At 41.7% G+C, this 14,664-nt stretch overlaps 1 protein-coding gene across 1 annotated transcript in view; it reads right to left on the bottom strand.

Moving 5' to 3' along the window:
* Nucleotides 1–12,987: 12,987 nt before the first annotated feature.
* LOC124776751 (PCI domain-containing protein 2) overlaps nt 12,988–14,664 on the bottom strand; it is a 68,860-nt gene continuing 67,183 nt past the window's right edge. Inside the window, exon 8 of the mRNA XM_047251878.1 lies at nt 12,988–13,251. Within this exon, the coding sequence (XP_047107834.1) occupies nt 13,038–13,251 (214 nt within the window). The 3' untranslated portion in view covers nt 12,988–13,037. The remainder of the gene's footprint in view (nt 13,252–14,664) is intronic.

Here is a 14,664-nt window from a genome sequence, read left to right as displayed (position 1 = left end):
CCCCCTCCCCTGGACACCTCCGCTGCGTCTCTCAGGCCAGAAGCCTACTACCACAACTCAACCACAAGATGCACCATCTGTGTGCCCCAAGGTCCCCCATTCTCTTTTGGTTCCAGATCTTGCAGAAGCCTGTACTTCCTTAGTGCCATGCTCTCCTCCACTTCTGAAAGAGAAGAAGAAGAAACGTAAGTCCCATGACAAGGCCCCTCCAGGCGCCCTCAGAGGTCCCATCTCCCCCCCCCCCCCTCACAACCTGAGTCTGACATCTTATTTATGGATGTCACCCCATTCTTGTTGGTGACAACCACTGACCAAGTGACATGATCTGCCCTCTGCTTCTTTACGTCTAATGTGGGCTCTTGCCACATGATAATTCAGTGGAATTGCAACAGATACTATCGTCACCTACTGGAAATACAACACCTTGTTTCCTCCTATTCTGCATGTCTTGATCTTCAAGAAACGCATTCCATGATGACCACTCTCCAATGTTTCATGGTCATCGGGTGTTAGGATCTGGAGGGGTCTGCACTTTGGTTCACTCACATGTCATTAGTGACTGGATCCCCCTTTGTACCAACCTGGAAGCAATAGCAGTTAAAGTGCAAACGACACTGACAACCAACGTTTGCAAGGTCTACCTCCCTCCAGGTAGGCCACTTCCTTATGTTGAACTGTCTACCTTCATACAGCAATTCCCGCCCCCATATCTCCTCCTCACGGACTTCATTGCACATAATGTGGCAGAGGGCCACTTCAGCGGGTATGGGTCTTCTAATTGACCAACTTATTACAGACTTCAATTTGTGCCTAGTGCCTCTACCCACTTCAGTGGCACTCATGGCACATTTACTGCTATCGATCTCACAATCTTCTCCCCTCCTCTCATGGCTACCCTACATTGATACCTTTGTGACAGTGATTCTATCATTCAGCTGCTGCCGCCAGACAGACAGGCCCCCTCGTTGGGCACTCTGCAGGGCCAGTTGGCCTTTCTATATGTCTGCTGCACACTTCAACACCTCTCTCTCGAATTGCCTTGACGCGGTTGTGTAGGGTGTCTCTGCCACTATTCTACACTATTCTGCTGGCTCTGCTGTCCCCCTATCCACAGGTACCCCTCCTCGTTGACCAGTACCGTGGTGGAACAAGGACACAGCAATCGCTTTCCAGGACTGCCAGCGGGCATTGCACTGATTTAAATGACACCCTTCACAGACCAAACTCCTCACTTTTAAGTGTATCCGTGTTAAGGCTCTTTACTTTATTAAGCAGAGTAAAAAGGAATGCTGGGAGCACTATGTTTCCTCCCTGGGAACATATGCCTCTTCATGACAGGTTTGGTCCAAGCCCTGTGGCCTTCTGGGCTGCCAAGGACAGTCAACTGAGCAGGGTCTTATCCTCCAAGGTGCTCTGTGTACTGATCCATTGGTCCTTGCAGGACACCTCGTGACACTCTTTGCAATGGCATCGGCGTCCTCTTCCTATCCTGCTACTTTTCTCTGGCAGAAACACCAAGTTGAACAGACCCCATCTGTTTCGACCTCCAGCAAAGTGAACTCTACAGGGTGAAAAGTATTTAAACTGACAAACTCTGGGAGGTTGTAGGGGACATCAAAACAAATATTTTTCCCTAATGACATTTTTTCCTATGAGGAGTATTTAAACCGGTAGAGGAAGATTTCTCTGGCGGTAAATTAATTAAACCAACAAACACTTTTCCATTTTTTTATGACCAAGAGACAACATATTAACACAACCCAATTTCAATTACAGTAGATTTTCAAAAATGCCTCCATTGACACGTAAACAAAGGTTACACCGTCGGATTATGTTCTGTCTGACACCGGCAAAAACTCCAGGAGTATCCTGAATTGTTCCTGCTTCTGCTATTATCTGGGCAACCAGATCCTCTTCTGATGCAACAGGAGTTGCGTAAACAAGGTTGCGCATCTCTCTCCACACAAAAAAGTCCAGAGGGGACATATCTGGGGATCGAGCAGGCCATCGTACAGGACCACCTCTGCCATTCCACGTTTCTGGGAACCGTCGGTCCAGGAATCGACGCACACTGTAATGTCCCCACAGAAAATACCCTCTACCACGCACCAATTAATCATTTTCAATCAAACCATCCACATTCATTCGCTTTGGAAAAGTTATCTGATCTGATTTTCTCGTAATATATGCGGCGACAGCTCGACGACGCCAAAGTATTTTCTAGTGAGTTTATTCTTTGAAATAACAAGAGATGCATATATGCATTCTCCATGGTTGTTAAGAGTGGTAGCTAGGACAGCTTTTGGAGTATCTGTTGAGGGATTGACGTGTTTCTGAGAGATACATAATCTGCTTTTCTTCTCGCTAAAGCGAGCCAATTAACATTTTTGCCGTTGGAGGTTTGTTTAATGAGAAAGAGACTGTAAACGGAAAATAATTAAGGCGTGGAATCACCGGAGATCTGGACATGTAATGGAGATGGATTTAATACACAATTTCCTCCATAAATAAGATTTGTGACTTTTTTGATCTGGAGTGAATGAACGAATGAGTTTTTTCTGAATCATTTGATGATCACGTTGGCCCTGTAATTAGTGGGGAAGTTTCAGCTGTGTCGAAGAGAGCCTGCAATCACTGAGTCTGTGTTAAATCGTCCAAAAAGGCTTCGTACACATCTGGAATTCGCAATCTTTCGTAAAAGGAACAAATTGTCGAAACGACTGATTCTCCCGACTGACTGCAGTGTTTAAGAGTAGTAATAATAAATGTAAAGATCTCTTACAGCAAGCCAGCCGCTGATTACCAAGACGAAGGACTCCACCAAAGATCCTATTTGGCTGATTTCACGTAATGAAATATTATATTAAAAACTGTACATAGATAAAGGAGAGAAAGAGAGGCCGGCCGGTGTGGCCGCGCGGTTCTAGGCGCTTCAGTTTGGAACCGCGCGACCGCTACGGTCGCAGGTTCGAATCCTGCCTCGGGCATGGACGTGTGTGGTGTCCTTAGGTTAGTTAGGTTTAAGTAGTTCCAAGTTCTAGGGGACTGATGACCTCAGATGTTGAGTCCCATGTGCTCAGAGCCATTTGAACCATTTTTAGAGAAAGAGAGTGAATGAAAATAGAGATAATACTAATAATCCTCCATTAGTCTAATTTTTCGCCTGTCTTATCACGGATCAGCCAAAAACGGGGAGGGCCTTACTTTACTGTATAGATTTATGTGTGAAGGTGAAGTGATCTTAAAGGCAACGTCTATACAGACAAGACATTACACAGAGATAGCGGCTAGCTGCATTCATCATCTATTCTTAGATAAAGAGACGGCAACTTATTATCCGAACATTTAAAAAATGTGAAAACACGACGACTGAAATGTGCCAGCGCCCCGTCATGTTGGAACCACATGCTTTATCTTGTAGGGATGGTTCCAATGGCTCTGAGCACTATGGGACTTAACATCTATGGTCATCAGTCCCCTAGAACTTAGAACTACTTAAACCTAACTAACCTAAGGACATCACACAACATCCAGCCATCACGAGGCAGAGAAAATCCCTGACCCCGCCGGGAATCGAACCCCGGGAACCCAGGCGTGGGAAGCGAGAACGTTACCGCACGACCACGAGCTGCGGGCTCTTGTAGGGAGCGGGATGTCTTCCAGCAATTCTGGCAATGCTCTGGTGAGAAAATTGTAATAGTGCCTGCCCATTTAATGGCCTAGGTAGCAGATACGGCCCAATTAAACAGTCCCAACAACACCGACCCGACCTATGACCGTAGCAGTCTGGTCCCTTTAATCCCACAAACCAACCAACCAACCAACACTGACCCACACATTAACGAAGAACCGCACTTGATGAGCGCTAGTAACTGTGGCATATGGGTTATCCTCACTCCAAACATGCGAATTGTGCATGTTGACGACTCCATCATGCCCGAACATTGTTTCATCGGTAAACAACACAGAGGATGGAAATGTAGGATGCATTTCACACTGTTCCAGGTACCACTGCGAAAACTGTGCTCTGGGTGGATAATCAACTGGTTCCAGGTTGTGGATACGCTGTAAGTGAAATGGACGTAACAATTGCTCTCAAAGGACTGTTCTTGCATTCGTCTCATTCGTTCCCATGTTACGTGCAATTGTACGAGTGCTGATTGAAGGACCCTACTCCACATGCTGCAAGACAGCTTCCTCAAATTGCAGCGTTCTTACCGTACGACGGCGTCCCTGTCCTGGTAATCTGCTAAATGATCCGGTCTCACGCAGATGTTGGTACACTGCAGCAAAGGTCGTATGATGCGGGATGCGGCGATTAGGATATTATTGATGATAAACCCACTGTGCAGCTCGTCCGTTGTGGTGCGCTACGTAGTACGCACCAACCATATCAGTCTACACACTCCATGTGTACCGCTCCATTAGTAAACAGAGACAATGCACTACTACACTGGTGGACAGCAGTTGCCTACAACTGAAGAGCATAATACGCCCTCTAACAACTGAAGATCGTAATACGATCTCTGACAACTGAAGAGCGTAATACAGCCTCCACCGGTTTAAACAATCCTTGTAGGAAAAAATGACATTAGGGAAAAATATTTGTTTTAATGTCCCCTACAACCTCCCAGAGTTTCACCCTGTATAATGAACCCTTCACTGAATAGGAAACCTTGCAGGCTCTTACCTCTTCACATGATACAGCACCAGGCCTGGATTCCATCCTCAACCATATGATCCAACGCTTGGACGTTACCCAGAGGCAACATCTACTCAGGGTCTTCAACTGCATTTGGCTCACGGACATTTTCCCGGTGCAATGGCAAGACAGTATAGTCATCCCTGTCCTTAAGCCCAGGAAGAAACCAACATCTTTCGACAGCTACTGCCTGTTTAGCCTGATATATATACTTCATAAACTGCTTGAGAGAATGGTTAGCTTCCGATTACGTTGGGTACTCAAATCTCAGGGGCTTTTGTCCCCATATCAATGTGGCTTCCAGGAAGGACAATCTCCAACTGACCAATTAGTCATATTGGAAACAGCAATCCAACAGGTTTTTACTAGCTGCCAGCACCTTGTCGCAGTCTTCTTTGACCTACATAAGGTATATGACACGGCTTTGCGTCATCACATTTTAGTTACCCTCCATGACTGGAGCTTTCGTGGCCCCCTCCTAATTTTTATCTGCGAGTTTTTATCCCACTGGCTCTTCCAGGTTCGAGTTGGCACGTCACTCAGCATCCCTTGGATTCATGAGAATGGTATCCCACAGGGTTCTGTGTCAAGTGTCACACACTTCCTCATAGCCATAAGTTGGCTTGTAACCTCTGTTGGTCCTCTGGTTACCCTGGCATTGTATGTCAACGATTTTTTATTTGGTGCAGCTCCCATACATCTTGTGGTGCAGACCGTGATGCTATTCTCAGTCTCTACTGTGCTCTGGTCTTGCCCAGACTACATTATGATAGGTTAATGGCTCAGCATCTCCTTCCACTCTGAAAATACTTGACCCTGTTCACCACTGTGGGTGCGTCTGGCTATTGATGCCTTTCACACAAGTCCTTTGACAGTCTCCTCACAGAAATGGGAATTCCCCTTCCACAAATATGATGGAGCCAACTTCCTGGCCATCCCGTGTACCCTGTCCTCTTCGAAGACGAGGGATGTCTCCCCCCTGATAACTGTCCAGGGATGGGACTGCTGGTTGGAATGCGTCTCACTTCCCTGTCAGGATCTCCATCTACACTCACTGGAATGCGCCCCTCCTCCTTCTTGGATGGTGCCTAGACCATAGATTAGGACCGACCTATTCTAGGGTCCAAAGGTCACTGTTGCTCCTATGATCTTCTGGCCTCTATTACATTCCATCCTTGTGGAGCTCCAGGGTGCTACCATCTTCTACACTGATGGTTCTAAGACGATAGCTAAGACAGGACATGATTTTATGTCTCCTACTGGCTTAGAACACCATTTACTGCCGGGATCATGTAGTGTGTTTACACCAGAGCTGCTAGCCATTCCCTAATTTTATTATTAGCAGACAGTTCATGGATGATTGAACTGGTCCTCAGTTTCCTCTGTGAAAGTGGTTTTTATTTTCGTATATAAGGTTTTACTTTACTCCTGGAGCAGGATGATTGTGTTTCATGTTTTCTCGATCTGGAACCAATGATCGCTCTTTTATCCCTCTGTTTTTCCAGTTTTTAGATTTGGGCTTCCCTTTTGTACATTCTACTGCATGTATTTCAACTTCTTCATTCCATAGTTCGACTCCTCTGGCTGGATCCATCCACTTTTATCAGACCCTCTCTCTTCCGTGAGTAACTTTGGAATCGCGGGCCTGATGACCTCTCCGTTTAGTCCCATAACCCCCCTAAAGTAATCAAGCTCTCAATCCTTGTAGACTGCATCTTTCAGCTTTCCCTACAGAAAAAAGTCTACAGGCATCAAACCCAGGGAATGGGCTGGCCAAGATACAGATCCTCTGCTTCCAATCCAACAATTAGTAAACAATAGGTGAGGACATGCTGTAGTACTTTGTGCGCTATGGACTGGACAGCCATCATTTGGTACCACAGGTTCCTCCTAGTCTGCAGAAGAACATCTAGAATCCGTGGAAGATGACCTGTTAAGAGACTACGATCTTGTGCACATTTAGTATTCCTTCTATGAAAAACAGGCCTATGAGCTGACATACCACACATTTACACTCCGTGGGTGCTGATATTCCACTTTAATAAGCCAAAAGGGACTACCAAAGGATCAATAGCACATGTTTCAGCAATTTACCGAGCCATGATTAGTAATTGTGGTTGCATCACTAAACAAGATACATGACACATCTGGAGTATCGAGTCTTAATGCCCACGTATGGAAGTTGACATGATCCTCATAATTATTTACATGCATCTCTTGATGAAGAGAATTTTGATAGGGCACAAGAGCTAACATGCAGATCAACTGCAACTGCAGCAAGAACATTAGTTTCCCCCTCTACTGTTGTCACTTGTTTCTTTATGTTACTTTGTCTAGCCTTTAAGCTACTACTTCATACACCTGGATGAACAGATTGATAAAAAATTGCCAAGATGGTTGACATCTAATGGGATATCTTGCCACATACATTGTACACAATCGAACTGGAATCTTCCTACACTCTCCATACACCAAGAGCATGTCAGGATTTACCAACGCAGAAAAAGCCATCATCCATTCACGACCTACTGCTTGAACTGTTACATACTAACTGACTAGCAAGTTGCAATGCACTCGAGGAACCCACAAACACACTGTAAGCAAACATAACAACATTTTACCTAACAACTATGCAGGTTGAAAGCCCAACGAGTGTTGGTGTCGGAACTTTTCAAAATATACCTTGTAAACAACTAGAACAAACACCATTGCCATTCTAATTTACCCTACTTTCAGTTTGTTAATGTCAATAGGCATTGTTCCATTTAAAAAATGTATGTTTGCACAAAAACTACTCTTTGTTAGTATTCTTTCAATTTGTTTAATGGCTAACAATACGAGCCTCTGACTACTGATCAATTCTGTAAAAACCGCACATCAAGAGCACTTTCCATTTCCACAATATTTATGGTGAATTGCTGAAAGAGTGGTCCGGTGTTTCAGAGCACAAAAAGTAGACATGTGAAAATATGTGGAGTAAACTGAATTTCAGATGTCATATTGTTGGTCATCAGGAGCCTGGATGGCCCTTCCAAACAATTGCCCAGCATCCTGGAAATGAGGAGTCAACTGTAATAATGTTGGTGCCAGTAGTGACACGAAGGAGTACACACTCACTGCCATGTTTCTGGATGGCAGAGACATGCATATTCAGCAACTGTTGATTACACAGTTATAGTAGAAATTAGGAATAAGATTGTACACAGAGCGTCATCCAGTCACGATTTGCTGGAAGCTGGAATACCAACAATGGCTACTCATCAAGCTTTCCCTCACACCTCACAACCATGCGCCCTTCCTCTGATTGTGAAATGAAAAACACAACTGGAGGGCTGAACAGAACAAATTGATACATAGTGAAGAAAGCAGATTTTGTTTTGACTTCTGTTGCTGAAGACTTCAGTCAAATGTTTATTTCTTTATAACCCCACACAAGCAATAGATCGAAGCGATCCGTCACTTGTGTGACCGACCACTTCGTAAAGCACTTGTGTGTGGGCAAATCGTAGCAGTCAGTCACTAATCGCATGGAAATTCTGGGCAATCTGATGGATCGAATGTGGCCTGTACATGCAGTATGACTGTTAAGTAGTGATATGTGGCAATAACGATGGGACTTGGTTCTCTATTTATTAAGTGTAGTTCTGCAGTTTTGTTTTGTTTCCCTTTGCCCAAATTGAGTAAGATATTTACATTAGAATTAATAGTTATTCAGGGCCCACGAACCACTCTGAGATGTGTAATGGGGGCTGTAGTTGCCATTTATATTAGAAGTAATACAAAATACACCTTCCAGCTTTGCAGTGATGAGCATTCTGAAGCTTGTGGTGTGGAAGTAGAACGGATGAGTAGTTCACAGTAATAGTCACGAAACACTAGGGTCCATATGCTGATTTTGAGTTATTTATGAAACAATTACACATATTATTGAAGTTTAGGTGGGCAACCAGTTGCATGTTATATCATGACATGGATCGCAGCTATCTGTTGCTCGTGTGTGGAGCCCTTTGATTTTCATTGATTAGCCGTGGTGTCTGTGAAGGCCACTAGTGAGCACAACAGCCAGGAATGTAACACTTATAAACACGACCAACTCTGGCCGTCATTGTGTGACAATGCACAGCTTACAATGCCTATACAACTCTAAGGAGTGTTAGGAAAATACTGAACATAATTTATAACATAATCCAGCTTATTCTGTGGATGTTCCTGTAAGTCAGCAAATCTGCTCTCCCAATGGATGATGCACTTGTGTAAATTTATCATATTATCCTATGCCATCTGGCCATCAACAACCATGGCCAAAACAATCATCAAACCTGTTTCCCCATTGAGCATGTGGTGAGCCAGCATCTGGTCCTGTCTGGTAACTGTCAGCAATGATGCCTAACCATCTCAAACAGCACACGGTAACAGTATAGAACACTATTTCCCAAGGTGACATATAACACTTCTATAATCAGCTCTATGGAGTCATATGACAGGCAACTCAAAACACTGAAATTGTTGTCCATGAGAATCTGCTCAAAAGTGCATCACCTCTTATAATAGTCATATACCCTACTAAAATGTGTACATTACAGAAATTTAACTTCATCTTTTTCCACTAGTGTAATATTTTTGACAATTACTTAAAAATAAAGTACATATTTAAGAATGTAACCAGTCTTACAAAATTTTTCTTGTGTTGCAGCATAATGGAAACTACAGCCATACAGAGAGAGGTTTTCTCTCTCCTGACAGCCCACATAGAGCATTTCCATATGACACGGAACACGTATTTCACCAAAGACTACGTAACCTTTCATCAGAGATTGACAATGTAAGATATCAAAATGAGAAAATTCTTCAGGAGCAAGAAAATCTGGGAAGCAGGCAAAACTTATTGAGAGAGAGTGTGGAAAAAGCTATCACCAACACAAAAGAAGAACTTCAAAAAAATGAAACTCATTTTGATGTGTTTCAACAGAAACTAAATGAATTTGCAGATCTTTTGAGTAAACTTGAAGAGACTGAGCACCAAAATAACATGTTGCTAAATCAAATACTTGAAACTCTAAAGAAGAACATACCTGAATGATGTCATCAAAGATTCTCCATAAGCATGTACAAAATTTAAATATATATTCAGTTCAACTGGAAATGTAATATCAAAAGCTTTCAGCAGCAGGATGAGGATTACACAGCAGCAACAGATTGTACTCCAGTGAGGATTGCTTTGAACCACTTAGAGCAAAGCTTTTCTCACAAATGAATTTGGAGTAACCTGGTAACTTTCTTTCAATATGAGTGAGACTTAGAGAACAAGTGTCAAATATGCAGCACCAAAATGATATCTTATATTGACCAACATGAGTATATGTGCAAAATAATGCCTAGGTTTACAAGTGTACTTACCTGCCATCTTAATAAGTGAACATCTGAATTCAGTTACATGTAGAAAGCAAATGTAACATACAACAAAATGTTTTATAACTCTTCAGAATATTTTCAGAAAAAAATCCACACGTTCAGCACAGCAACTAGTCACAAAAATTTGCAAGTTACATAACAGCAAAATTTCTGTCTAAAATATTTTTTCCCTAATTTTGTTCCATAAACTTGTGAGTAAGCATATTCAAACCTATCACAATGCTTATTTTGGCCACATTATTTATACATTACAACAACAGAAAATGATGGAATATCTCTCGTTCATTGAATCCTTTAAATTAGCCACCATCTCAATGCAAAACATGCACATACAGACAAACAAACTGTATACAATGAAATTTACTGACATATTAAAATTGCCCATTAGGCCAGAACCTGAACCTAGAACTTTAATGGACAATTTCTTACTAAAAGAGTCATTCATGCATATCTCAGAGCTTCAATTTGCCACTGCCTCTCTTCAGCAAATTATGTAGGGGAGCTTTTGGTGAGTATTAATGAAGGACAGAGGTACTGGCAAACTGAGACTGAGAAATGTATGAAGAGGTGCACTTTGATTACACATTCATTATGTAAGGCATTATTTTGGGTTTGAGTCCCAGTTGAGAACACAGTTTTAATCAGTCAGTGAGATTCATGAACACGTGCACTGAAATTCATAGTAACTGATTCATTATGGGTGAACACAATATGTACTGCACACAATTAGTAAATCAAATCTGTATCACTATTTCATAGACCTGTTTGTTTTTTAGCAAACGTGGTCCTGAAGATATTACAAAAATTTAATATGTAATAATATGGCCTCTTTATGTGAGGTGATTATATCACTGAATTGACTATGTTAAAAATGATGCTGGGCCATGTTATCAAAGAAACTAAAATGATTTCATTTTGTTAAGGACGCAAACTAAGACATGCTTCAATGTGCCTACACCAAAAATAGATTCTAATCATGGACTATAAATATGATAATTTGTTAATAAAATTTGTGTTTTCATTAATTTGTTTATGATTACTGTTGATTTAACATATTCCCACATCCACTTTTTGTTTCTGTTTCTTCTAGTAGTTCTCTCCTACTTCTCATTCTCCATGGGGTGCCAACAAGGTACTCCGGAGCACCTCTATGCATTCTGGGAGGTAGGAGAGAGGTAATAAGATCCAATTTAAGACACAAGCTACACAAGGCACTGCTTGTGGCACAACAAATATAAGATTTCTATAAGGGTGTATTGAAAATAGTAGCAGCCACTTACGGTGCCAAGCTGAGGGGCACCAGGGGTAACCACAAGCAAGATTTCTATACAGTGTGTATCACAATTAGGTGGCAGAATCTGACATCAGTGAATTGATAAGTTAGATGTGTAGAAAAATTCTCAAACCAGCCTGAAGGTAATGGCGCATTGAAACATTCAACTAGGCTTTAAGACTTGTTTGGCTAGGTTAGTTAGTGAGGGTATTGTCTGCGAAAGGATGAATGAATGAATGAAAATAGCCTGTGTTGTCCCATTGAGGGCAAAGGCCTCCTACAAGTAAGGGTAGCTGCTTTTAAAGACTCATGCGGTGAGCTAGTCCTTGTAAGAGGTTACTGCACTTAATGCACAATACACATTGAATTACACTTGGTCACTTAGTTGTAGTTCTGGTTCTTTCCACTCCTTTCTGTTTCTGGCTATACTGGTCCACTCTCTTCCTGCTTGTTTTCTGAATAAGTCCAACCATTTGTGTCTTGATCTTCCTGGGAGTCTCTTGCCAATGTAGGGGTCCCATGTGGTAGCTCGTGCTGTCCATTTGTCGTCTTGCAGTCTTGCCATGTGGCTGCCCCTTTTCCCTTTGGTTTTCATAGACTGTTGTGCTGTGTCTATTGTTGCTGACATCTTGTGTATCGCGGTGTTTGATATTCTGTCTTTCAGAGCAATGCCAAGGATCTTCCTCTGCATTTTCCTTTGGCATACCTGTAGTGTTTCTATCTTTGGCTTTGAGAGCCCATGTCTGACTTCCATATAATAACCCTGGAAAAACGAAGCTTGCCAGCAATATGAACTTTAAGGACCAGAAAGCTTTCCAAGCTAAGGAAACTCTTCATTTTATTTCTTTTCCCATTTTGTTGTTCAAGGAAATTATTTGACCTAGGTATACGTATTGTGATGCATACATTAGTTGCAATCCTTCAAGATATTTGGGGTTTCTAATCCATCAATTTCTCCAAGATGATCGTGAGCAATGCAAACATTGGATCTTATAAAACCCAGTCTGTTTCTCAAGCAATGTGATTCTGTCTAATCTATTCATCAAGTCATCATCTACCCTAACACAAGCTCACTCAAGGAGCCTCACTTTCCTGCAAATAAATTCACATCCAGATAATGTCTATACATGACACAAAAACTCCACAATTAATATAGGAACACATGTGAACAATACCAAACACAAATTTCCCATTCACATACCCCCCCCCCTCTCTCTCTCTCTCTCTCTCTCTCCCCCCCTCCCTCTCTCATCAAGCTTAACATACTAACTTACACTTCACAACCCAGTTATATACAAAGTGGCTTTTTCTTTTGCAGTAAAAAAGAGAAGAAGAAAAACATTTGGTACAAAAACTTTTGTATTTTCTTCTTAAAAGTGTACAAATATGGAAAATTCATAACAATATTAATGTGAATTATCCACATCACATTTACATGAATTGCACCAAACAATTTATTTTACATTTTGTGAAACATAAAATTACCTTCGCAATGACACTGTACAAAACATCTTCTCCAACATAATACTCTCACACCTAAAAAGAAAAGTGAATCTCTCTCTCTCTCTCCTGCCCCCCCCCCCCCCCCATTTTTCACACACACACACACACACACACACACGCACACACAGATATATTTGCTCTTTTGTATCAGACTATTGAGCTCAGTGCCGGAAAGGGCATGTGCTTACTTACAACTAACTTTTTATGGCTATAAGACAGATAGCCCTTTATTTTCTTTTCAGCTATTAAGTTTGCAACAATACACTGAATTTCCTCTAAATCAATATCATCTGTGCCCATTATCTTAAGGGCTATGAGAAGTGCTTCCAATGGAATCTGATGAGTGTCCAGCATACAGTGCCTGAAAAACAACAACTTCATAATGGCAAGTACATTGTGAGTGAAGCCATAAGTTAAACATCTACTGCAGAAAACTGAACTGCATTTGAAACTATTGCCAATGCATAAAACCATCAAAAATGATAATGATAATAACTGCTGAAATGTAAAAAAGTGCTTAAAAACAGTCACAGATAAACAAAACTGCCTAGACACCAAATATTTAGATTTTACAACTTACTGAACAATTCTTTGTAAAGAGTGATTACACATAAGAAATAACAGATTACATAAATTTCTTAGAGTTTAACATCTTACTGATAACACGGTCATTAGAGGTGGATCACTGACTTAGGTCAAGAAAGGATAAGATGAGAATCACTTGCAAACTGAAGCAGGATTCATCTGAGAAAAATAGATTCCTCTGGAGAGAACCTGGTAGCTAATACAACCCAGGAACATCACAGAAAGTGCCAGTTTGGTGGTAAGGCATCAGGGTATGGGCCACTGAATGGCTGTACAGGGATGCACACCTTCATTGGTGGTTGGAGGAATACTGTAAATGGTCAGAGATACAGGGATGAGATACTGCTAACACATGTTTGCCTTTCAGAGGTGCTGCTGCTCCTGACTGCATTTTTATGAACAATACTGCCTGTCCACTATGAGCTCCTCTGGTGGATGAATTTCTTGAAGAGGAAGATAACCGTCGCATCAACTGGCCAGCAAGATCCCTGGATCTGAATCCTATGGGACATGTCAGGAATGCATTAACGAAGTGAATGTCAATCCTTCAGCCTCCATGAAGGATACTTCCACACCTCTGGACTGCTATTGCTGGGGAATGGGATCAAATGCCGAGAGAGCTCTCAAACTATCTTGTAGAGAGCACATCAAGACACTGTATAGCATGTGGGGCTATTAGGGGTAACCATATTCCCTGTTAACAGCTTCTTTTGATGGGGAAGAGATTTCCAAGTTGTGTTATTTTCTTACAAATGTGTACCTTAGCTATCAGAACTTTTTTAACATAATGTTTCGGACACTGATGTACGCCAAACATTTCTTGATTAAGCTGCAGTTTGTATAGTAATCCCTCCAAAATCCTGGTAGAGGAATCTGTCCTGTTTGTGATTATGCTTAACTTTTGACAATAGTCAATATCTGCTTTGAAACTGTTGTTCTAAAAAAACTGACCTATCTGAGTAAACTGAATGCTCACAGATCCTGGGCAACAGATACCACCAGGTTATCACGCAACGCTAACAAAAGTCTTTCCTTTCTCCTGAAATGAGATAAAAACTATTTGGAATACAGAAGAATCAGACAAGAAAACAAATTAGGAAAAATGGGTACATTTCCTTAACATAAACGATGAGCTAATCAGAGGTAACCCCAAACTGTAGACACTTTTAATACCTATGCTTCTGCCAAT

Source organism: Schistocerca piceifrons, chromosome 2 (assembly GCF_021461385.2).
Source record: "Schistocerca piceifrons isolate TAMUIC-IGC-003096 chromosome 2, iqSchPice1.1, whole genome shotgun sequence".
Taxonomy (NCBI): domain Eukaryota; kingdom Metazoa; phylum Arthropoda; class Insecta; order Orthoptera; family Acrididae; genus Schistocerca; species Schistocerca piceifrons.
The sequence above is the reverse complement of the archived record's forward strand: the minus strand, read 5'-3'. Positions and strand labels throughout refer to the sequence as shown.